We start from the raw sequence: 24730 nt of genomic DNA, 5'->3' as shown, positions 1-24730 counted from the left end.
TCCATGGCACTGCTGCTTTCAACTCGGAACAAATAGGTAAGCCCAAGCACTGCCCCCAGGTTTGTAGCCAGGAGACATCTCAGCTCTTTTCCTCTTCTCCTGTGTGCAAGGCTCCATGTATTAAGCCATGTAACAGCAATGGGTGCTCCACTCCCACAGGGGGTAACTTCCCCTACATCCCATGTTAGACCAGGCAAGAGCAGAGCCACATCATCTATCTGCAAGAAGGAGCATCTCTGTCTTCAGATGGGGCTTCTTTGAGCATGAGCCCCCCAAGAAGCATTTCTGTGAGCTCTAGGCTCCATACACGGAACACAAGGACTCGGTGGGGTCTGCTGCTTTCCAGTGGGGTCTCCTGTTTTCCAGCACACAGCAGGGCCTGATGCTGCAGCAGCATGAGAGCAGCTGAACTGCATACCTAGCACAGGACGTGACCAACAACAGGCAAAACCCAGCCGGAGGGAAACAAACTGCAGCTTCCATCTCCTCAGTGGGACAGTGCACCCTGCTCTGGCTGCACAGCCCAAGGAGCACGGCTCCCCTGCAATCTCTGCAGTGTGGTCTGGTTTTCAGTTACAGGCAGCGACCACACCATGAAAATGGCAGAATTTTGTAATAACTTTTGTGTTTATATGGACAGCAAGAATGTCCAGAGCTATACCTGTTAAATCAACACACAGATTTAATATGCCGTCCACAATTAAACTACTCTCCAGCTACCAGTCCTCGGGATAAAACTAACACAGGGCCAGAATCCCTACATAATGCCATTGCTACAGCCCAAGACCTTTTAGCAAAGCAGCTAGCTCTGGCCACCAGCAGGGACGTGGCAGCAGGCTAGATTAAAGCTCAGGTAACCCCTCCTGGAATTTCCTATACCTCTCATTAGACCTAGAGATAATACTCAGAACACACAGAGAAAGCTCAGTAGCAAATAACCTAATTAGAAGTGAAAGTCTCACATCCTCTTGGTGACCAGCACATCTGCTGAACCTGAGGGTCAGTGTCGTCTGTGGTCAGCAGGGCAGCAAGAAGAGGAAAACATGGGGAGCCCTGCCGGACCCCCTCCTTCTGCCCCCTCCCAAGGGTCCCAGGCTGCTCTCTATGGAAGATTCCCAACGCTGGCTGAAACGACGCCAGCATTTGGGCAGGGCTGGTGTTATTTTTAACACTTGCTCACATAACTCTTTGGATGAATCCTGGGAAGAGCTTGTCACCAAAATAGTATACTGTGGGCACTATTTATACACCCACTGGCAGCACAGCAGGGTATGCTAAGGAGGGAAAGCTAAAGGACCCCCTTCCCTCCTCTCAGCTTAGCTACTAGGGGTAAAGGGGGGCCCTACAACATGGTTTGTTGTTTGGGCTAGTCCTCAGAAGTAAACCATCACCTGCAGAAGGCCTGATATCCTTGCCTGTCCTGTTCAGGAGACTCTCATCCACATGGGAAGGAAGCCCAGGTACAGCAAGCTTGGGGAAGATGGATGGCTGTGTGTACAGGGGCAGGCACATCCCAGCTGCTGTGGACTAAAAAGGGAACAGTTGTGCCTAAACAGCAGCTAGGTCAGAAGAAAATGCTGCTGCCCTCCTATTTTATCTGTCCTTGGCTACTGCAGGGAAATCCAGCAGAGACAGGGTTTCTTGGTCGTCACGTCCTGTCCCTATACAGCCCCAGCAAAGGTGTGCAGTGGTGGGGAAAGGTGAAGCATTGAATGCCAGTGAGGTTCGCTGGAAAGAAGGCACCAGCCTAACAAGACTGACTCTCCTTCATCCCTAGGGACAACAACAGCCTCAGACCTTTCCATATCAAAACAGCTTGCCCTAAAGGACTGAAGGGAAAAAAAAAAATAGCCTTTTGAGACTACCCAGGGAAAGGAGGCTCTTCCCCTGTCCAGTTTTCTGGGGTAAAAATAACTTCTCTAAAGCCATTTCCGTGCCTATTGAACTTCCTTGATTTTTGCCTTCTGTGAGTTTCTTCTCCCTCCCCCTTTCTCCCAAGACACATTCAGACTGCTCTCTACTGTCACGTCTCCTGCAAAAGCAGGTGACATGACCTGCAGAACATGCACAGGATGCTGCACGAGAACAGGGAAGACAGACAGGCTCTGGAACACCAGCGCACCATCCTGGAGTAGAAAGGGAGCCAGAGTTTGATTCTTCCAGTGTGTAGGTAAAAAGAAAATGGATATATGCATTTTCTTTCCATGTAATAGAGGCTACAGCCTGAGCAGCATACTGACTGTTCATCAGAGCTATAGAACAATGCAAAGTAAAACCACATACACACTACTAATTGAAGCATGCTCTCCAGGCAGGGGCGGGAGTGGCCACATTACTTTTAGCAGAACAAATGGAAAAGGATCAGCTCCTACCTTGCCAGATACAATCTCCCCAGACCGTGGGCTCAGCTCACCGCAGCTGGAAGCCGGCAGCAGCAACGGCATGAGAGCAGCAGGAAGAATATAGCATGCAGAGCCAGCGATAATCCAAAGCAAAGCCAGCTTGTCCCCGTGCCGGCTCAGGGATCAGCGAGCCGTGCTGCGGGGAGTCTCTGCAGGCAGCTCCCGCGTTGCTGCAGGATGGCAGGCGAGAGGCAACATGACAAGGCACTTCTTCCAGATGGGAGCTGGCTTAGGGATTCCTCCTGCTGCCAGTCACCTGCCTCTCCTCGGGCACAGTGGTGCCAGGGTGCTGGTCTCACTCACAGAGCATGTGGGCAGGAGAGAAAAGCGAGGGCTGCGGGCTGCTGGCAATGCAAAGGCCAGATTGCTAATGAAAGCCGCAGTGTAAATACAGATGCACCCTGGAGAGGACTATGGCAGAAATGCAGCTCGTGTTACAGAGAGCCATTTACAGCAAGCACAGAAAGAAGCGGGCGTGATGGGGCTGTGCGGGCTGACTCCACGGCCTGCCTGCTCAGGCAGGGGGTGGGAGGGCAGCTGCCTGCGAGGGGAAGCCGTGGGGTGCAGTGGCCACTCGCGAGGGGCGACCCCCCCAACTCCACGCTCTCCAGCAGCTCCTACAGCTCCATACACAGCACCTGCTAGCAGTAATGCAAACCTATGCAATTTTCCATCCTACGCCCCGCTTGGGACAGCCCCAGCCCCACACCTTCTCTGGTGCACAGTGCTACGGCAGCCCATCGCGCCGGGGAGAAAGGCTGATCAGGGCACTGCTCCATCCGTGTGTGTGACCAGCTCATGGTGCAGAAGCCCATTCCCATTGTCCAGGCCCTCTCCCCATGCTCAGGGACTCCACATCTTTGGGACTTACCCTCTCTCTCTAGTTCACTGCCTTTGGCACCTCCTGCTAGGATCCTTCTTTCCCTGCCATTTCGGGATAACTTACAAGCTGTATTGCAACTGGATTCACGCCAAATAAGGAAGATGGGGGATAGGGGCTAGCTCGGTGAAGCAGCGATGTGTCAAAGCGTTTGGGGGCTTTGCCTCCCTTGTGCCCACAACTGGAACCAGCAGTAGAGGGGTTCTGCAGGTTTCAGCCACTGCCTGTTACACAAGCACTGAAAGACCTCAGCAACAGGCTGAGAAGGAGCTGAGAAGGAGCATACCACAGCGGGCATAGCCTATTTTCAGTAAGGCCGGTGCCAGACAGACATATAGCTGACGCCAGCGACCTCTGGGTGCAATGGGTGACAAAGAACAGGGAGTTCATGTAGTTCTGAAGCAACTGAGGTCTGTTCCGTAGAGGCTGGGGGGACCTCCTTTGGAAAAATATTGCCTAGCCTCAAGAGAAAAAGTTTGAAAACAGTTGACTTGGGCCAATTGCATCAGTGAGTGCTGTTAAAAACCTAGCTTCAAGGAGAGCACCGGGACCCCAAAGTAATAGGTGTATGTCCTGGTGGTACCTACCAGAGAGGTGAAGCCAGCCAGGCATTGAGCCAGCCTGAAATGCTCCCTGTCAATGAGGGCAGCCAGGCTGTATTATCTATTGTCTCCTCTCCCCAGCAAACTGCTGGTACAGCCACTGTCCCTCCACACAACTGGGAAAGCAAGGTTATCGGAGTTAAAACTCCCTGCACGTGCTGATATCCTTTCCCTGGGCTGACAGTGCCTGCAATGAGGAAGGTGCTTTATGTTTTTCCCTCCACAGTGCAGAGATTCTCCATCGCAGCCCAGCACAGCTGACCTTAGGATGAGATAATTCTCCTGGCATTGAGCTACCCGTGCACAGGAAAAAGGGAAAACTTCCCAATGTAACAACAGTGAATCTGGTACCAGGTGCAGTTCCCCAGGCCTGTCTGACACAAAATACAGCCACGACTTCATCTCCAAGTGTTCATCAACATGGGCAAGAGGGTTCCAGACAGGGGGCTGCTTCTCCAAACGTGATGAGCCTTCACGACTTATTCCTGCGTAGTCACAAACTGGGAACAGGTCTCTCCTGGGGTGAAGCAACTACACTGACAGGACGGTTCACTCTAAGCAAGAAAACACTGAAGCCACATCTCCAGCCAAGCTGCTTCTGCAGCCAGACTGGTCTCAGACAGGGAATGGCTAACAACCGGATGATCCCAAAGGGTTTAAAAACCATTCAGAACAACCCAGGCTCAAACGAGGCAGATGAGGGTGTTTAGCTAAAGGCTGCAATAAGGCTCATCACATCTGCAGCAACAGCCGTGCTGTCAAGGCACAAGTGACAGCCCTGCCGCATCCACAGCCGGCCAGGAGCATGAGCATTGACCTTGGCTGGGGAACCCTGTCTACAAGCTCTCCCCTGTGCTTTCTGGCCACACCTGGAGAGACGGAGGGAAGTGATACTCACAGAAAATGGGGTTTAACAATCTGTACAGCCTGGCCTCGTCTCACTTCGGCAGCTGCTCTTCCCTTCAAGCACTGCTCCACCTCAGTCTGACCCACTGCCCACATTCACCGTTCACTGGAGGAATCCAGCCGTTACAGGACAGGACAGACACAGCCAGCACCACTTCACGGAATTTTACTTTTCTAGCTCAGCTGCGTAAAACCTCAAGCAGACCACGTCCCTGTTCAGTGCCCCGGTTCCCCCCTCCCCCCCGTGAAATAAGGATCACAACACTTACCAGGTTGCTGCAGATGTCATAAAGTTAACTTCATTATGGGACGCTGGCAGCCTGTAAACAGTAACGAGCATTCTGCGAGACTCTTTTTCCACCCACGGAGCAGAGACTCCTTGTGGCTTTCCCAGGCATACGAGCTACTGCACGCAGCTTTCTTCACCCTCACCACAGCAGCTACGCCGCAAAGACAGGGATCCTCATTACCCCCAAAAGCAGGAGCTTCGGTCCCTCTACCAGCTGCGTCCAGGCCATCTGCCAGGCAGGAACGCGATGCACCAGCCCAGCCTCGGCCGAGCTGTCAAGGCAGCGGAAGGGCTGGGACTGCACTGCTCTGGAATTCCAGCAACGCACAAACACCCTGTCAGCCTGCACCAGGAATGACTCCTCCCTGCCCCGGACCAGGCTGAATCACTGGAAATACCAAAACAACGATGAGGTCACGTTCCCAGAGCGAGGAACTGGAGCCAGATATAGCCGCGCGGAGAAGCGTGCTAAAAAGGGACTCGGTGTACAGGCTGGAGGCTCTGGCAGACAGGCACCCCGGGCATGTCTCGCTCAAAAACAGCTTGAGGCTGCCAGGAGACTGGGTTTTTTTTTTCTCTGCAGGGAGCAGGGAACTGGGCAGCACAACAGGGGCTTTAAACTCTTTATCCGTCCCACTGAAAGAGGCACAAACCTTAGAGCACGTGAGTGTATAGATTTGGGTTCAAGGAACAGGTAGAGGTAAAATTATGACTGGATTCTGAGTCCAGTGTCCCCAAAATCTCACTGCGATATCATGCTGAGGCTTAAGCAGTTAAGAATCCCTCTGCAGCAAGCTGAATGGCAGATAAAAATCATATGCCTGTTACTGTCTGGTTGCTTTTGCTACAACCTCAGCCAGCTTCCATGAAAAAAAGCATTGGTCTGGTAAGTTTTCAACAGGTGAGCGGCAAGTAACAGTGGCTCCTGCTGTTGCTCCTAAAATGAGCACCTAAGGCACTCCATTACCAGCAAATAGACTTTTCGAGGCAGGGCAGTTCCAGGCTTTCCCAGTTCTCAGTGGAGGGAGACCGGAGACATTTTGCTACTTAGACTGTGAAGGAAATTGCAACATAGGACTTGGAAAGGATAGAGGAATTCACAATAGAATTCGCAATAGCCTGCTCTTTCCCCTCTCCGTAGGACGAGACATTTGGATGGATAACAGGAACACCCACACTTGTATGAAAAAGAGGCTCTAAGAATCCAGGTTTTGTTCCATCAGGATGTGTACCAGAGCCTAATCAGAAGCCAAGGGGGAGCAAAGATAGGACCAGACAGCTAACGCCGGGCATCTCACCTGGCTGGCCGGGCAGTAGTCACTGAGCTGGCATACTCTGCAACAACCACAGTGCCTGGCACGCTGAGCTGGTGCGCTGTGCCTGCACCAGACCCTTTCTCCTGCAAGTGCTTTCAGGTTTGCTAATAAAAGATACAAGAAAATCCGTGGTGACCTGTGCGTAACTCCCCCAGGAGAGGCATTAGACCAGAAGTGCTCAAAACCAAATCAGCTCATTTTCACTATTTCAGCACGTTCTGGTAACGAGACCACCATATCGGGTCACACCAAGAATTCTTCCGGTCTAGTGCCCTATCCTTGACATTTTGGCACCGGCATATACATACCACAGAGTACAGAGTGGTCTGTCCTAAGGCCACACTCTTCCAGCCTGCAACCATCGGCAGTCAAGGAACTTCTAGAGCTGGAGGTTGCACGCTGACCACCATGTGTAACAGCCACTGAAACACATCTCTGCCATTGAGGTGTCTGGTTCCTTTTGGAATCTGTGTGTATTTTCAGCCTTCATGACATCTCGTAGCAACATGTTCTGCAAATCAACTGTGTTGAAAAAGGACTCCGTTAACCTCCTGCCTAATAAATAATTTTGCTGGATGTGCTTCCTCCATGCTGTGAGAAATAGCAAAGTTGAGTAAGGTCATTCCTTACTCAACTTCTCCCCACTGTACACTATTTTGTAGGCCTTTACTCTTTCCCACTATCATCTACTTTTCCTTGTTTAAACTCTCTTCCTACAGAAGCTATCCCAATCCATTAATCATCCTCATTCTCTTTTTCAGTATTCTGTCCAGGTCTATGCCACTCTTTTTGAGGAGAGTGACCAGACTGTATGTGGTTCTCAAGATGCAGGCACAACATGGCTGTATACCTAAGTATAGAAGAATATATACTAGCATTTTTTGATTTATTCTTTATTTCCGGTATGAGGTCTGCCTTTTTTGCTACAGCTGAACATTGAGCTGATGTGCTCAGATAATGATCCACGGTGACTCCAAAGGGCTCCTTGTGGGCAGTGAGAAACTGTTCACAAACCACCATTACATGCATAAAGTTGTGGCATTTATCAGCATGGAATCCCATTTGCTGTTTTATCATGCGAATAGTTTTGCAAGATACTCCTGTAATTCTTCAGGCAGTTTTCAGACCACCTACCCTGACTAACTTAGAATCATCGGAAAATTATAGTCTTCATTCCATCTTCCAAACCATAGCTAGACGTGTTGCACAGCACGTGTTCCACAGAGATCCCCGCGGGACCCGGGCACTGCAGGTACCAGAGCTCTGATGCGTTGCAAAGCATGGCATTTGACAAGGAGTGCTCTAAGCACAGTGACCAGGGATGCTCCGTCTCAGTGGGATATCCCACCATGGCCTGATGCAAGCACCTGTGGAGCTCTAATGCTCGTGGTCTGCACCTGAACTTGTGCTGGCACAGGGTCATGCACAAGTGGACATCCGTACCAGATACTCCACAGGCTTTGCCAGGCACGGTCTCAATGCTGTGTAAATGGTAACACAACCATTACAGGAGTAGGATGGGCACACCCCGTATCCCATTGCTGGGATGAGATTAGCAGCACACCAAATTTGCACTCACATGCCACCATCTGAACTAGTGTCTTGCCCTGGCACTGGTGGAGGATTCTGGTGCAGTTTGAACCAGTCATTGTGAAACCAGCCAACAAGAAGTTCTTCTTGTGAAGGACACGAACGAGTCGCCCGAGAGACACCATCACTGCAGTGCATAGTTTTCTGCAAAGCAGTTGAACTAGCAGAGAGGTGGAAAGCATCCTAAGGCAGTGTCCTCCAACAGCAGCCTTTATAGGTTGTGCCAGTCAGATACTGGTGTCAGCAGAACGTTTGTAACAGCAGCCCAAGAGCTGCTCATGGGGAGGCTGTTCAGAAAGGAGCGGTCCTGAGGAGGACATGGCGTGACTGCTACCCCTGCTCCTGACCCCTGGCAATGCGGTTAGCATAACAAACGCCATTTTATGAGGCGAGCAGCCATCCTCTGTGACCGAGCAGGTCACGTATTTGTTCCTGTCCCCTCATTATCAGGCCCTGAAGGCCCTGTGCACCAAGCAGACAAACCAAACAGATTTCTTCCTCCCCTCCCTACTGGCCTCAAGGTTCCTGGGTGCCAGGAACCTGTTAAGAAAATAAAGCTTTAATTGTAACTACAATTTAGTGCCATCATCATTCTACCAAGGATCCCTAAAAGAACCTGTCTGTACCCTCATTGTCGGGTGACAGACACACTCCCATCCACGCTCCACTGAGGACTCAGTCGGAAGTGCAGAGTCCAGGGCAAGGCTTAAGGGCTACAAAGATGCTCAACAAATACCCGCCCCAGGCATAACAGATGTGAATTGTGGAAACCAATATTCCCAGTCCAGGCAAGCACACACAAGAATGGGAAGAGGAGGGTGAGGAACTGTGGGCTTCAGATGAGCAGCAGATAACACAAGCAAAACCAAAACCAGGCTTCTCATTCCAGAATCAGAGGAACAGAGACCTATACCCAACAAACGTCAGAAAACACCCTGCTATGTGTCCAGGGCTTTGGTGAAGAATGGGAATTAAGTGTTCGGCAGAAGGCAGGTTGCGTAAGGCCAAGCAGAATTGGGGTAACCAGCCTCCCTGAACATCTGGGAGGGATACAGCAAGCAGAAAATCTCCTCCTAGCCAAGTTTACCCTGAAGCACTCCAAGTTGAGCTGGCAGTCCAGCAGGATCTGATGCCTGGCCCAGCTTCAGCAGAGCTTACCACAGGAAAGAACATCAGGCAGCTACAATTACACACAATATCTTCATTTCATTTATTCCCAGAGCTCAAAGGTACCCTTGCCACACAGCAGCTTGATGGTGTGAGGAAGGGTGAAGGAGGCACTTCATCTGTCCCTCATCTGTTTCATGCAAAATATTGCCTGCGATCCCAGCAGAAAGACAGAAAGGAGGTTTCAGTGAACCATAACCCCTATGTAATATCCTGGTCTGGGATATTACATTCTCCAGCTCTCATAAAAAGAGAACAGATGTATTCCGGCACAGCGCCCATCGCACGCTGCCCAGTCAACAGCTCCACCAACCCATCCAAAAGGCAACACAACCGAGCCCCTGCAGTAGAGCAGACTCAGGATGCCAGGCATCCTGCACAAGAAAAAGTGTCAGACAGCATCTGCTGCCACAGCAAAAACTGAACCAGAAGCAGAACTACAAGCAGAATACTGGGAAACTATAAACCAGGCTCGCACCTTTTGAATATGTTATGTTCCCTTATCCACAGCCTGAAGGTTTTTGAGGGATGATTGCCAGGAGGTAAGCCTCTGAAGCAGCTGCTCTAGGTGTTGCTGTCTAAGCCCAAAGGATGCAAACCTGTAATTCAGTGAGCCACAACCCCTATGTAATCACTGCTGCCAGCAAAAGGTCACCAGACTGGAACCTGGCCCAGCAGCTTCTGTGAAGCACATGAACTAGGAGACTTTCAGACTACAATTTTTCAACATGAGAATACAAATTAGTTTTCTAAATACAGACCTGTACTCTACATGGAATGAATGGCCTGGATGCCTGCAGGGCTGATGGAGGGTAGCACTCTACTCCAGATGACACAAAAGACTTCAGTTTAAAATTCAGGACAGCTACTGACTCCCTGAGTCACCTTGGTCTGTACACTTCAGGCCCCAGCTCCCTGCTGAACAAGAAGATACTGATCCTCCCTGCCTCTTAGGGGAGGGAGAATGCAGTAACACTTAAAAGATACGAGGATCTCTGCCATAAATCCCAAAGTTAAGGGAGGCAAATGGGGTGGTTCATTATGTACAAAAGCCAGGCTTCTTTTATTAAGTGCCTAACATGGATGTGAAAGCAGGAAGCAGTCAGTAACAAAACATTGGCCTTCCCTTGAGACACAACGCTCAGATCAGACGGCACTTTGTTTGTGGGGCAATGCATGGAGATAGCACCTATAGGTCTGCCCCAGCTTTGCATTCAGGTCTGGGAATAACCGCTCTTGCAGTGCAAACAAGCAATTCAGCAGCACAGCCCTCACCGGGGCACAGGCAGCTCCCCCCAAAGCCAGGCACGATGCTTCCAGAGGACCTACGAAAAGCCAGTGGTTGGATCACATGTTTTCCTAATTCAGAGGAAGCCTGGCCCAGCTCCGACTTCCCGCAACATCTCTTGGTGTCGGGAGGCGGGGGTTGGAAAATGCCAGATCCATTTATAGCTGAAGAGCCTGGCAGAGGGCTCGGTGTTGTGCAGAAAGGCAGGGAGCTGACAGCTCAGTACAGCCAGCTCCACCCAGCAAGAGAGGCAGGCTGGGGAAAGAGACCGGGGGTACGGAAACCATTTCCCTTCAGGCTGGGGAAAGAGACCGGGGGTACGGAAACCATTTCCCTTCAGGCTGGGGAAAGAGACCGGGGGTACGGAAACCATTTCCCTTCAGGCTGGGGAAAGAGACCGGGGGTACAGAAACCATTTCCCTTCAGGCTGGGAGCAACGGGAGAGCGGTTGCTCCTCCACAGTGCCAGGCAGAGAAAAACACTCTCCACTTCGGAGTGAATTATAAAAAGTAGGGCAGCAGAAGACTAGCTTTGGAAAAACTGAACAGCGGCTGAGCTGCAGCTATGGCCAGAAGCGATCGTAGGTCAAGCCCGGGATGCAGGGCTCTGCGTCCTTCTTCTGAGCCCTGCATCACGTCCATCCCTGCACCTATCACTGGAACAGGGCTAGAGGTGGCTCCCGGGCAGGCAGCTGAGGCTGGAAACTCGCCTTTGCTAGGAGGAATCATAGCTCTCTCACTCCAGCATATTTACATCAGCCAACACATGAGCAGATGTAGTAAAAAGTCCCTGCCAGCCCTCATGGAAAAAGCCTGCCCCTGAGGGCAAGGCACCAGTGTAAAGCATCAGCATCCACAGACTTATGCTATGATGACCAGCTCCTCCCCATGTTATCAGGCATGAGACAGTGAGAGATGAGACGTATTCACTTAGCTAAAACAATTTAGCTAACAGTTGTACATATTCACAGTAAGGTTAGGAAAAATAACCACTAAAGCTTCATTGGGGATCACAGAGATGATGAGGCCGTAAGAAAAGCAAATGCAGTCTAGACAAGGCAGTGAAATACCAGTGCTATTCTACAGGCACTTGATGACATGAGCACTATACAAAAAAAAATTCTAGTCACCCGCATTTAAAAATGATAAACTGAAATTAACAGGTGCAGAAAGGGCCTGAGGGAAACAGAAAACCTATCAAACAAGAAGAAACTTAAGAGCCTGGCTTGTTTAGCCTAGCCAAATGTAGGCAGAGAGCAGATAGGGTTGCTCTCTAAATATATCACAGGAGACAAACAAAACTGCTGAAGCAAAAGGATAATGCTGGCACGACAACAAGAGAATAAATACACTGTGAACACATTTAGGTTGAAAATTAGAGGGGGAGAAAAAAAAAAATCAACCATCAGAACAGGAAGCTTTCCAGCTGGAACAGCTGGTTTTAGGATGAAGTTTTATCAGTGGTCTGATGGGGTTATAGGACACAGTGCCTCTGCCCACAGGTATCCAAAAGGTCCCTTATGCTCCTGTTTTTGTTCCCAGTTGGTAATTAGCACACATTAACATTATTAACAATAATTAACTTTATTCAGACACCTCCTTTCTTACAGTAGACCTTGTTGAGGATCACTCCAGTTGGAGAACCTCGGGTAAGGATGCGGTGCTCCTTTTCCCTCCCATTCCATAAGAGCTGCTCGCTCTTAGAGTGATGCTGTAGAGTAATGAGTTCCAGGCTACAGGTCAGTGGAAGAGGGTTGTGTGGATGCACAGCGATAAAGTGAGAGCCATGGTGTTGCAGTTAGCCATGTGCAACACCCTCCTCGAGGTGCCTTTGCCCAAAAGCACCTGGTGCCCCACACTGTTAGTGGCAGAAGTGGCTCCGTGTCACCCTGTTGGATTCAGGGGAGAGAGGAGATGCTCTAAGCCCTCCTCTGCTACAGTACAAGAAAAGTAACCGTATCATCACCGCCTATCATCAAAGCATTATCGTTCCTGATCCTGAAACTGCTGCCCTATAGGCTGGTGACTATTTAGGTGCTATAGCAGAACACCGTGTTCAAGCCATGAACCTCTATATTATGGAATAATGAGAAAAAGCTGGGGGGGGGGGGGGGGGACAGGGAAACCCCAACCAAAACACAAAATACATTTCACAGATTAATTTTTTATATATTTGTCAACTACAAGAGCCTCATAAAAGACTAAATTCTCATCTTCAGACATTGCACAACCGATGACACGAGGTCTGGCACCTCCCTGTGGGACCGAGCAGAGCACGACACACACGAGAAATACCAACACCCCCAAGCAGCTGCCCCCCGCTCCCCGCAGGGCTGCCCGCTCTGGCCACGGATGAGCCCCCCACCCTGGGAGTCGGCGTCCTCCATCTAAGGATGTCTGCTGTTTCCTCTGAGTTTGCTCTTAAAACATCCCTGATGGGATCCAAAGTTCGGGAATTTGATTGTTTCCCAAATCAGGATACTGCATGAAAAGCACTGTCGTGTCAGATCCATCCTCCCACAGACTGTCTTCCCACTTTAGGAGATCCAGGAATAACGTACATATCTGGTTACAAACTCCTTTGATCAATTAGCAGACTGGCAAGGAATCGGTCATCCCAATATTCTCTTTTTATTTAAAAAAAATATTTTACAAAATCAGGAGTGATGTAGGACAGACATCACTGCTAGCTGATATGTTTCAAATGCTGATCTCGTCAAACCACTGAAATATTTATATCTGGTGCAAGTTCACCAACAGCTCTATTATCCCCTGCACGTCCTATGCAGCATTTGCATATCCCCATCAGCCACAAGGTGAGTGCTTTGCACGTAAACCGTACAAGAAGAGTGACACAGTCTCAGAGCTGCCTTCTCTGTCAGCAAAAGGTCTGCCTCTGCTGCTCTGCATTATATTCTGCTGCATTACATGCTAGGAACAGCTTTGACAGGACTCTCAGTCCACAGACCAGTCTAGGTATCGTGGGGATGTCTGCTCACCTGCATAAATTCTCCTTTTTCCTCTAGCCCCAGGGGGCCTGACTGTGAAAGACATAACCCTCATCAGAAAGCCGTGATTGTCTCTGCAAAGTGAATGGTAAATCAGAGGGCGGTGACAAGCACTAACTATCGCAGCCGTTTCCTCAGTCAGGGTGCAGGCTCTCACTTTACTTAGGTATCTCCTTGCAGGGGAGATCACTCGATTAGAATTTGCTCCTTCCCTAGCAAGCAGCTCCTGGCCGCTGAAGTCTGGATCCAGTCTCAGCTCTAGTTTTGCACTGACTATGCTGAAATTTAATGCCACAGTTTGCGACAAGCCTCCCAAAGCAGCAGGTGCAACAGACTGGGTGTTTTTTCTGTGCTGAGATAAATGCAGGGAAATGAAACCTTCTGTTAGAGCTTCAACATTCTTACACAGTAACTGCTGAAACTGGGACCACAGGCAGCAGGGTGTTATATGCAGACCGGATGAAATGGGGACATGGCTGGCCTGTTGCCATCATACATTGCCTCCACCAATAGCTCAGAGACTCAAGGCAGAGAGTTCCCAATAAATACCAGATGGTTACTGTGCAAAAAAAATCCAATTCAAAACAAGGAAGGAATCTGAGTTTGTATAAAGGACCTGAAAAAAAATATAACAGCCAACGCTGCTTAGTCCTCTGCACAAAAAAAAAAGCTCCATGTAGAGAGCTCAGCAGCGCTGGCAGGACAGACTCTCACGTTGCCATGCCGGCCTTCCACCCAGCAACCCCGCTGATTACGGAGCTGGTGTGACACAACAGTGAGCAAATCCCAGTCCCTCAGGACCACCGTGCCTTTGGCTGTGTCTGTGCATCTCAGGTCCCTCTGCTGGCAGCCAGACTGATAGGATTTTCAGCTCTCTGCAACTCGTGGTTGACAGATGAGCCGTTCCCAAATAAAGTACGATCCAGCACAGAGAAACTCTGCAGAGGCTCCCGAGCCCTCACGAAGTTCCTCTGAAACTTGGCCGCACCGCCCATCTGGGAGGGTGAGGAAGCCACCAGGTCGTGCTTCATCCCTTACACCGCGGGACAGCACCGGCCGAGTGAAGGGCAGGACACCCTGCGCTAGCCGTGGAAGAGCATCTCTGCCTCCGATACTGCTTGTGGGATTTCCATCAAGTCAGCTGTGCCTGTGCCTCAGTCTGTTACGGTGGGAAAGACACCTGGTGCCGGCAGCTCAGATGAGCCCTAACCGTAACAGGGGCTTCTCAGGGCCAGATTTTATGGTTTGATCTGTGTGGGAGCCTGAGCTGCTTTTGCCCTTTTAAGTCTAAATGAAATGGCTGGTGCCCAGCTACAAAACCTGAGGAGGGCTCTGAGGACAATGATCTTTTACAAGAGCAGATTTACAATGCAGATTAAACAGGGCAGACTGATGAACCCCACGTCCTTGTCCCTTGACCAGCTAAGGGTTTCTCTGAGCTTGCAGCACTTCCCGCAGATGCAGGAAGAGGGTGGTGTTTGGCACTGGCCATCTCTTGAGAAACTGGATTAAGTGTTAGTTTGGAAGGAGGTTATTTCCAACTCATGCCTTCCAAAGTGCCTGTGTACAGTCAAAAGGCTACGAAATTACACATATTACAAAGATTGGGGATGTGGGGGTTGTATGGCTGGACCTAAGGCACACCTGGGGTCAATACTGTCACCCCAGTAATACGGCCCAGAGTGGATTAATGACAGAAACAAAGGCACGTGAATGAGAAAGACATCGCCAATTCAGCCTTTCCCTCAGCCTGGACTTCTCTTTGCTCTGAGGTATGTAGTTAAAGGGAGAAAAAAAATAGCGTTATGAACAATCTCGGGGAGAGGAGGTGCCTCCTGCAGCATGTTCTCTCCTGTTCCAGGGAAGCCCTCTGGGATACCATACAACCGCTCTAATTCACCCTACCGGCAGCAGCACACGTCTTTGGAAGAGAAGCTGAAGTCAGAGGGTGCACATGGGTGAAAGGAAAGGCCAAAGTCCTTGATTTGCTAGCCCGGAGGGCAGACCTCCAGGCGGCCACTGGCTCGGTGCTTTGCAGGGAGCACAGCCTCCTCTCCTGACAGCCCTTTACTTTGGTTTGCTTTGTTGTGTTTTTGTCTTTTTTTTTTTTTTTTTTTTACAGTCCTTTGTGTTTATGTTTGTCACTATTTGGTGAAAATGTTCCCGTTGTGGCAAAAGGTGATTTTGGCCGCATGTTTCTCCCAGACATAATAAGCGCTCCAAAGCCGTGCTGATGGGAGAAGGCATAGCCGGAGCGGCGGGTGCTGGTCCGACGCAGGCGTCTCTTGGGTGAGGGTGGAGGTGGCCTCTTTTTGGCTTCTTTGATCTTGAGCAGGACCTGAAATCAGAAAATAAGATGGAAAAAGTGGGAAGTGCATCATTATTCACAAGCGCAGTAAAAGAGGAGCAAAAAAAGGGAAACAGAAGCAGGGGTCCAAAGCCAAAACTGATTGACGAAACAGGGGGATGGCAGGAGGGGTTGCAGAGCAGGAACTGAACTGGCAGCACAGGATGGCAGCCTGGTAAAAGGAAAAGGCAATCCTACTCTAAAAGGCGTTAGTGGGAGTGTCATCTATAAGTCATGGGAGGGGATGATTTCAGTGTATTGTTCCTCACAGCTCTGCAATGCCTTGGCTGGGGTATTACTGCAGCTCTTTTAGGCACTTCAGTCAAATAACCCAAAATGTGAAAGTCCTCAACAATAGTCAAAAGTCCAGAAAACAAATAAGGAAACATTTAAAAATTGGCTTACTTAATCTACAAAACAGACTACTAAAGGGGATCTCCAATATGTCAAAGCTTTTTATGATGAGAATGGTGATCAATAGATTCTCATATTCCTTGGCAGAAAGGAACGAAATAATGCACTTTATTTGCAGGTAGTGGGCTCTCTGCTCCCACATGGCCACCAATATTGTCTGCGGACAAGCATCTTTTCAGAAAGGGGCTGTCAAAGGCGGGAGGCCAGTACTGAGTGCCAGCAGCTTGGCAGAATCCCCAGCCGCTGCACCCCTGTCACTCCTGCTGGGGACAGTGGCAGCTGTAGGTACTTGGCCTCCCTAAGCATCAGGTCTGTATTTAAGTTCCTCTCATACTGCCAGCTGGGGATGTCCATACAGCAGGAAACCCAAACACTCCTCTCCTGTGACAATTCACTTCCCAGAGGAGGTGGAAAAGGGAAGTGATTTTGCACTAGAGAGAGATGCTCAACCCAAGCGCTGAGGCTGGGATTCCGGACCACAGCTGTGTCGGACTTCTACTCAACGGAAGGGTAAACTCAGCCCATTTTTACACACCTGAACTGCCTCTAAGTGAGCACCTCCCTACCTAGCAGTCTTCTCTAGCACCCACCTAACCCCTCTGCAAGGGCTGAGAAGTCCCCTTCACTCATGCTCCGACAGTCCCGGAGCACCTGGGGAGCTTCACAGACATCCCACGGATGATCGGGGCAGTCCCTGGGGAGCACTGAGGTGCGTGCCCTTGGGGCTGTGCTCAGAGACACTCGTGTCTCGCAGCTCAGTGCAGGAAGAGGAAGGAGGCACCAGGTGGCAGCAGCATTTAGCAGATGCTCTTGTTTGAAAGCCAGCCCGGGTAGCTGTCTTTATGCTGATTATGTTTGAGGGGTCCCTTGGCTGTAGTGAGCTGTGTGCTCTCTGCCCATTCCATCTCTCCCAGCCTCTCCTTGTCCTGGTGGCCTCATCTTCATATTCCTGGGGATGGGAGGGCAGCTGGTTTCAGAGGGGGTGTATAACCATTGGCTACAAATGAAGTAAATTCTGAAGTAAAAAAAAATCCCCTGCAAACACGTACACCTGGGTGGAAGGTGGAGGGTGAAGGGCTCTGGTCTGCCAGCCTAAAAACTCTACAGCAGCAGGGCAGGAGGAACACTCCACTCCTTTGCCACTGAGCCGCAGCACTTAAACCCTGCACCTAAAAATAGTGCGGCTTCCTCACTCCAATGCAATCTAATCCACATCTAAACAATCTCAGCCTTGGTCCCAGCTGCAGGTGGTTTGAACTATGCCAAAACCTGAATTCAGTCCTCCTTCTCAAGGGGCTAGGGGGCAGACGGATGGCAGCACTTGCACCCACAGGGACATACACTCTGAGCAATTTAAGCCCATGCAATAAGGCTCCATGGTAAGCTTAGGTGGTAGTAAGCAGGATTTCTGGTTAAATAAGGTATCTCCTTACTTTATCACTGGGAGTTGGCTTTAACTGAGCCTTCAGGAATCGAAAGCCAACTACAGGCAGCACACAGAGGGCGATGCTGAGGAAGATTGCTAGCCACACGTTTGGTTGGCTGAGGGTGTTTCGAGCCGTACCTGAAAAACAAACGCATGATTAAAACCATAACAGCAGCACCTCTCACCATCATTCACCTGAACCTTTCACTCTGTCTGATTCCAGCACTTGGCAAAGCCACAAAGCACTTGGCAAACAGACCAAAATATAAAGCAGACACCACCTCCAACAGTGAAATCAACTTGCTGTAGAGAGGACAGCAATACCAATGTCACTGAAACGAGCAAAGAAAAATGCAACGTCCAGACACAACTGCAGCAACAAGTCAGGGAGACACGGATGTCAGAGTGAATGCCTCATCTCTTTACAAAGAGTCAAATCACTGCAAAGGTTTGATATAAATGTTCAGGAGACCTTCTTCAGCAGCAGTCCATCCCTCTCACCTTTTGCCAGGACTCTAGTGCAAAAGGAGGAATCCTACTTTCTTATTTTCCAGCACCATTTCCTGAAGCATATGGAGTACTGACTCTGACTGCCCAGCAGACAATAGGATCACAGCCCTTTTACAAGAGGAGCATGTGTTGCTCTGGGTGTCTGCACGGATAGCGTAGCCTAATGGGTGTATTGGCAGAGCAACTCCATGTGCTGGCGTGACACTGCCACCTTCTTTGAAACCAAAGTGCTCACTTCTGGCTTCTCCAAAACTGAAGGAATGTAAGATAGAACAAACAGTCTGCACAACCCTCATTACAGGGCTTAATGATGCTGTTGTTGGCAGTAAAGTTGCTGAATGTTTTCTTTTCAGTTGGCCAAATTCTGCTGTAATACAACTCCACTGAAATTAAAGTAAACAACTTGTCTGAGTCCAGACTAGAAACACTTTCCTTAAGAATGGTTTCAGACTGAGACCTTATTAAGTGGCCCTCAGCATTATGGCTAATTTGACCTACGTAGTACCAACACTGCAGCAGATAGAGATATCCCTGGCAAGCGCATTACCACCTGTCTTTGGAAACTGAACAGACACTCTGTCTTCTCTCACTTGGCATTTTTGATACTAAAAGCCATCTTACAGTGGACTTGACCATTTCCTTGGAAAATACACTGCAACAACTGACCTGCATCTCAGATATTTCTAAAATGGCCAAGCACGTTGGTATTGCAGTGAAGATGGGCAGAACAAGTCTTGGCTTAACAATTCATCCAGAAATAAAGGCATTGATTAATACACCAATCTGAGACTTGAAACAAAAAGTGTTGGGATTTCAGAAGTAGAGTCTCATAACAATGCTATATCAATATTGGCTATGGATGCACAGAGCTATTAAAAACATCTGAATTACTTTGCTAAGCTTTCATCTTCCTCCTGGTCAAAGTCTCAGGAGACGGACTCATTTTTATGTTATCCTTCACATTTTGCATGTGTTCAGAAATCCGTTATGTAGAGTAACTCCAAAGACCTGGTCATCACTGGAATTTTTTTGTTGTGAATTTGCCATTTAACCTGGCTGAAAGCTCACCATAATCACATGGCATTTTTCTCATGTCTAACTGGATCTTGTACTTCCATGCTTTCCTATACCAACATGTTAACTTATTTACAAAAGAACATGCATCCCTCTGTGAACAAAATGCTCGTAGATATCTGTAAGAACTGAACACCTGGGAACAGACTATAAAAGAGCATCATAAAGCATTCCAGCCAGCTCAGTACGTTTATTTAAAGGACCATTCCTGTGGCTGCATGTGAATGTGCATTCTTATGCAAGGAAGTGAATATGGCACACGTTCACCTGGATGGATGGGATTCAAAATAAGCATTCCCACTAGCCCTCAGAAATACCCTGGCATTTCTTGTAGAAAAGGCAATCAATACATTCTGTTATTGCCTCTAGAGAGGCAATAACATGTACTAGAAATACTCAACAGATTTAAGCCCGCAGTATGCCCACTTTGAGTGCAATCCAGATTTGTCCCAGGGCTTACCAACAAAGGGAAAGGAGGCTGTGAAGATCAGGTACATGCCATCACTATACATGGTGAAGGTGATAGCAAAGTAAACAGAAAGGCTGCCCCAGATGAAGAACTGGTTCACAACTGTCCAGTAAGAGGTGTCCAAGCCAATCTGAAAGAATGGAGCAATACAGCTATTGTGAGTGCCTTAATTATTTAGCAGATCTGTGCTGAACACAGCTTGTCCTCCGCTTTGTACACCTGCCCCCAAGACTGTTATTCATTCAAGTCTCAAGAAATACCAAGCCACAGATCATAGGATGCTGGGATATCATTCAAGGCAAGCATTACTATGTTTGTCCTGTTGTTGCCCTCTTCTCAACCATTCACCAGTGGCCAGTACCGGAGACAGGACACTAAGTTCAAATGAGCCATGCTTATGTCCCTACCCCCAAGCTGTGATGTAGCATTGAAAGTTAGGAGAAGGAGCCTGCAAGACCTCAGACAGCAGAAACTATTAGCTAGGGAGGTGTAATTGATTGGTTTTCTTTTAAGAAATTTCCCTCATCCTGCTAGTACCATCTGAATTTTGCACCACCCAAGTCTTAGCTATTTCTTCCAGCAAGCACAGGCCTAGCATCTGCATCGTGCATGGGGCCAGGCTACAGAGACAGCCCCATAATGGAGACCCTATAAATAACTGCCTGATAGCAGACAGACAGTCCAGTGCTTCAAACCCTTCCCATAAAACTGGAATGAGTCCTTCTCTATCCCCAGCCTTAACTGTTTGGTCTGCTATGACTGCAAACTCCCCAAGGCAAAGATTCTGCTTTCCTGTCACCCTGATCTTTCATAACATACAAATCTGTTGTTCTGTTGAACTGAGGAGAGTAATCTGGTATCAAGAGACTTTTTTTCTGCAAGAATGCAAGATGCAGCAGCAGATACAATGCTATCAAGATCCCAAGTGGCCCTCCAGATGCAGCCTTCATAAACCAATGTCTAATTCCTAACAATATTACCTGGAATGCCTTACCTGTACAGACACCACAATCAGTAAGCAGGTCTGGGCCATCAGTGCAAAGGACTGGTAGTCAGCAATGGCCTTCCCATCACTTCTCATTGTATTGTACATGGCCCCATAGGGGATGAAGAAGAGAACGAGGGAACTATAGATCCCTTGCAACATGCACTTGACAAACACCATTTTGTTAAAATAGAGGTTTTGCTGGCCAGGCACATATAGCTGAGGAAACAGCATGCTCCAACGATCATCCACATCCTGAAAGCAGACAGGAGATGGTTAAATTTGCTGGTGCCTAGCCAATTGACCACACAAGACCCTTTAGGGTTTCCATGTCCCTGTGACATGCATTTCCATGAGAAAAGGCTTAGCACACAGTTCACTCAGTTGTGCTGATGAGCGTGCCACATGCCAAGGTCATCTAGACATGTTTTCCATGTTGAATTTCACCTTTCTTGTGCAGAGCAAGCTGACACGTCCTGCAAAAAAAAGTGATGGTACACTTCATCTTAAGCAGACTGCATGGTCTGCTCTCCTGAGAGTTGCCTGGAAGCCAAAGAATAGAAAATACCTCTCCTGGGTCCACACAGAGGCAAGGCTGTCTGACCTGGATCCCTTAAGTGTCCAGAGCCGAACACTGTGAACCATTGCGGAGCAGCAAGCTTCTACTTATTTAACTTGTAAAAGGCATATAGGAGCAGCTTTACTGCTTGTATGTCTTGCTGAACAGTAATAGTGTATGAGGTAGAAACGTGTACGTGAAATTACTGCAGGAAGTCTTCCACTAGAAAGGCTGAACCTGGAAAACCTGGCTTCAGAGTTCTAGTTCGTTCATTGTTCTGTGTGGTCATTAAAAAGTCACTTGTCAGGCTTCAGGAACAGCGCTAATCAGATGTGACTACTTCAGGGGAGCGTTGCAATGGCAGCTTTTACTGTAGTCAACAGCCTAACCCAAAAGTCACCACAACGCTGAAACCCACAGGACAAATCAGGATAATACAGCATCTCCTCCCTGGTCCATCCTTTTTTGTGCTCTCAGTTCTCACTGGCAGGTAACTATTTCAGGGGCTACCAGAATAGCTAGCCAAAAGGTCAGCTGCTTTTGCTTCATGGAACCAGCTCAAAGCACCTGGAGAGAAAACCCCTATAAAGAAATCCAGGTGGTGATAGAAACAGTACCTGATCGAAGAGACTCATTCCTAGCACTGGGAGGGAGGTATATACCAAATTGTAAAGCGTAATGAACCACTCATCATAGACAGTCTAAAGAAAAAAAAAAACAGAGCATGCAGTTAGCAAAAGGTTGCCTTTTCCATCTCCTCAAAAGCATACACAATTAAATGCTGGAACATCTTGGTTCGAGATGCTACTGAGACCAAAAGTATAAGGTGACACAAGCTCAGCAGCCCTAAACGGCTTGTGCCATAAGCTGCGAGAATACACGGGGGAAGGATCACGTTGTGCTAGCCTGCTTTTCTCAGCATCCACTGCCGGCTGCAGCCAGCACAGGACACCCCCCTGGAAGCCGTGCTCCGCGGCGGGCAGCCGGCGGGCAGGGGCGGCCGGCGACCACCCTGCCTGCACCCTCAGCCCTGGGGCTAACGCTTGCACGCTGTCTGCGCTTCCCAGGGCCTGGGCTGCGTTGGAGATTGGTTTGTCTTAAACTAACACCAGATTTTTTGCTGCAGGAGATCTGCTCCCCTTGCAAGCTGCTGAAGCACATGGGCATCCAGGGGTTAAACTGATTGCTTCAAATGCGCTAATGGGGCAAGCACAGGTCTTACACAGATCTGCGCCAAACAGGTCAGGCCTCTGTGTAATCTGTATCTTTGTTTGATGGCTTTAGTCAGTTTGAACACTTTCTAAAATCCCATGAGGTACCTATGTGCTTCATAAGGCACCTCAGCGTTTTCAGGCGTCTGTCCTCTACCAGCAGTACAATGAAGGCAGCAATACCTGCTTTACACTCGTACAGCTGAAGAAGACAGACCTGTTGTGCCATTTGGTGAGGTGGGGGGAATGGCTTAGGAACAGCTAGTCTTAGGGAACAGCTTTACTTTTAAAATGTTTCCAGATACTTTACTTGAAAATGCTAGGCATGACCATGAGAAAACAGAAACTGGACCTACCTGTGCTGAGAAGCCAGAGAAGAAACCATACCAGAAATGCAGCAACGTGAAGGCAAAATTCTTATAGAAGAAGTATTTAAGGAACTTGCACATGCGGATGTAGGACCACCGGCCGTGGACCAAGAGCAGGCGCTGCAGGTAACGGAACTGCGCAAAGGAGAAGTCGCTGGACAAGACTGCCTGCATCCCCTCCTGGCCACTGATACCAACCCCGATGTGGGCAGCTGCAACAAGAACGTTATTGGTCATGTCATTACACTGGGAGGTTTGATTACCCTATTTTTTTAAATGAGTTCCCTGCACTGGGACACTGTGTTAATTCCCTCTCAGCCTTCATAAAAAGTCATATGCGAAGTTATTTTTAAAAAAATAAAGCTATTTTGGGGCACTGATTCTTACAGCAGTGCTATGATTTTGGCTGTGGTGATACATTTCCAGTAACTGGGCTTGTATTATTTGAATGAAATTACTCCCTCAGTGACAATCCATGTTTTCTTTCTGAATGTGTTCCAACAGCATAAATGCTGTTGTTTATAACAGCTGCTGTTATAAAAAAATAACTTTAATTTGTATTGACATGCGACTTGTATTTACATGCGTGCATGTCCTTCCAGCAGCCTTAAAATATCGCTCCAGACAAGCAAAACCTTCAAACCCCTTATAGATTTTTCAGACGTAGTGCTATAAGGCAGACTGTAGCCTTTTTACATTTCCTAGGCTTTATTAGTTCAATCAAATAATTAGATAGAAGAGTCACGTCTTTTTTAATAGTAACTTGGGCTTATTAAACATGGACATAAGTTTAATGTGACAGCTAATTATACAGCTTTAACTAATGAGAACAAGCTTGATGGCTGGAGGTTGGTTAGATTCAGAGGTTTCCACGGAACAGTGAATTGATAAAATCCCAAAGTCCCAACCCTCTCGTGGGGGGATTGGGTTAGTTTCTAATTATCATGTACACTTTAACTTTTCTTATCCTTTCTTTACTGACTTCCTGACTTATCTCCCTTGAAGCTCCCTACTTAGCCTTTTCTTTCTTAATTAAAAGGCTCCAGTTAATCAATTCTTGCAAATTAACACAAGGAAGATTAGCAATAGGCCCTTCTGAATAATCTTAATTTAATTATACCTAGTTAGGGGATTTTTTTCATAAATTCACTGAGGTAATGCAGCATCAAATGATGTTCAAGGACAAAAGGGCCTAGAAGCCCGTGATTTATAACTCAAGAGAGATAATTGACAAATAGCCCTACCACATGGAAATGTTAAAAAAAAATCATGTAGCATTACACAGACGCTTTACAGGCATGAAGATTTCCTTTCTGCATTTCAGACAGGCCCCTTCTGAAACAAACTTTGTTCTTTGTATTGCCCTTGTGATGGTGGCCATGCAGACACACAGGTGGACATGTGGCAGCCCCGGTGGGCTTTTGTCTGTTCGAAGGTAGAAACACAGAAATAGGCAATAAGCGCAGCCTTAACTTCCTGCGATCCTGGCGGTGGGAGCACAGCAAAGGGCCCTCCTCTGTGTCCTGGAACGCAGGAGGCACGAGTAGCCTACAGTGATAGTGCTCTGTGGAAACCTGCCAAAACCTGGGACACAGCCACTTGGTGCCACAAAGAGGGTGGTATAGAAGGCACTCAGATACATGTTTCTGCTGCTGGGCCACCTCAGATAGCAAATACACCAGCGAGTCAGTTTGCTAGAGCACGCCGGCTGTCGGCCGTCGCTCACTTTTGATCATGCTGACATCGTTGGCACCATCTCCGATTGCCAGGGTCACAGCCTGCTTGTACTTCTTCACCAGCTCCACCACCTGTGCCTTCTGCAGCGGAGTCACCCGGCAGCAGATCACCACTTTGCACATGCAGGCTGTTCTCACCAGCTCCAGCTCCAGATTCCCTTCCAGTGCGTAAGCCTGAGAAGAA

The 24730-nt window shown here is 48.6% G+C and overlaps 3 protein-coding genes across 10 annotated transcripts in view; 1 reads left to right on the top strand and 2 right to left on the bottom strand.

Moving 5' to 3' along the window:
• RUSC2 (RUN and SH3 domain containing 2) overlaps positions 1-5432 on the bottom strand; it is a 59766-nt gene extending 54334 nt beyond the window's left edge. For all 5 annotated transcript variants that reach the window (XM_075527105.1, XM_075527104.1, XM_075527107.1 and 2 more), the window contains exon 1: positions 5060-5432. The gene's annotated coding sequence lies outside the window, so the exon portion shown is untranslated. The remainder of the gene's footprint in view (positions 1-5059) is intronic.
• PIGO (phosphatidylinositol glycan anchor biosynthesis class O) overlaps positions 1-24730 on the top strand; it is a 500143-nt gene that overhangs the window by 75116 nt on the left and 400297 nt on the right. The window lies entirely within an intron of this gene.
• LOC142421834 (phospholipid-transporting ATPase ID-like) overlaps positions 14669-24730 on the bottom strand; it is a 73979-nt gene continuing 63917 nt past the window's right edge. For all 4 annotated transcript variants that reach the window (XM_075526970.1, XM_075526971.1, XM_075526969.1 and 1 more), the window contains exons 22-28: positions 24537-24720; positions 22799-23022; positions 21849-21932; positions 20682-20927; positions 19679-19817; positions 17642-17772; positions 14669-15785 (exon numbers count right to left, since the gene is read on the bottom strand). In XM_075526970.1, coding sequence (XP_075383085.1) covers positions 15564-15785; positions 17642-17772; positions 19679-19817; positions 20682-20927; positions 21849-21932; positions 22799-23022; positions 24537-24720 — 1230 coding nt within the window. In that variant the 3' untranslated portion in view covers positions 14669-15563. The remainder of the gene's footprint in view (positions 15786-17641; positions 17773-19678; positions 19818-20681; positions 20928-21848; positions 21933-22798; positions 23023-24536; positions 24721-24730) is intronic.

Source organism: Mycteria americana, chromosome Z (assembly GCF_035582795.1).
Source record: "Mycteria americana isolate JAX WOST 10 ecotype Jacksonville Zoo and Gardens chromosome Z, USCA_MyAme_1.0, whole genome shotgun sequence".
NCBI classification, from domain to species: Eukaryota; Metazoa; Chordata; class Aves; order Ciconiiformes; family Ciconiidae; genus Mycteria; species Mycteria americana.
Note: the sequence above shows the minus strand (reverse complement) of the source record. Positions and strands in the feature narration are given on the sequence as shown.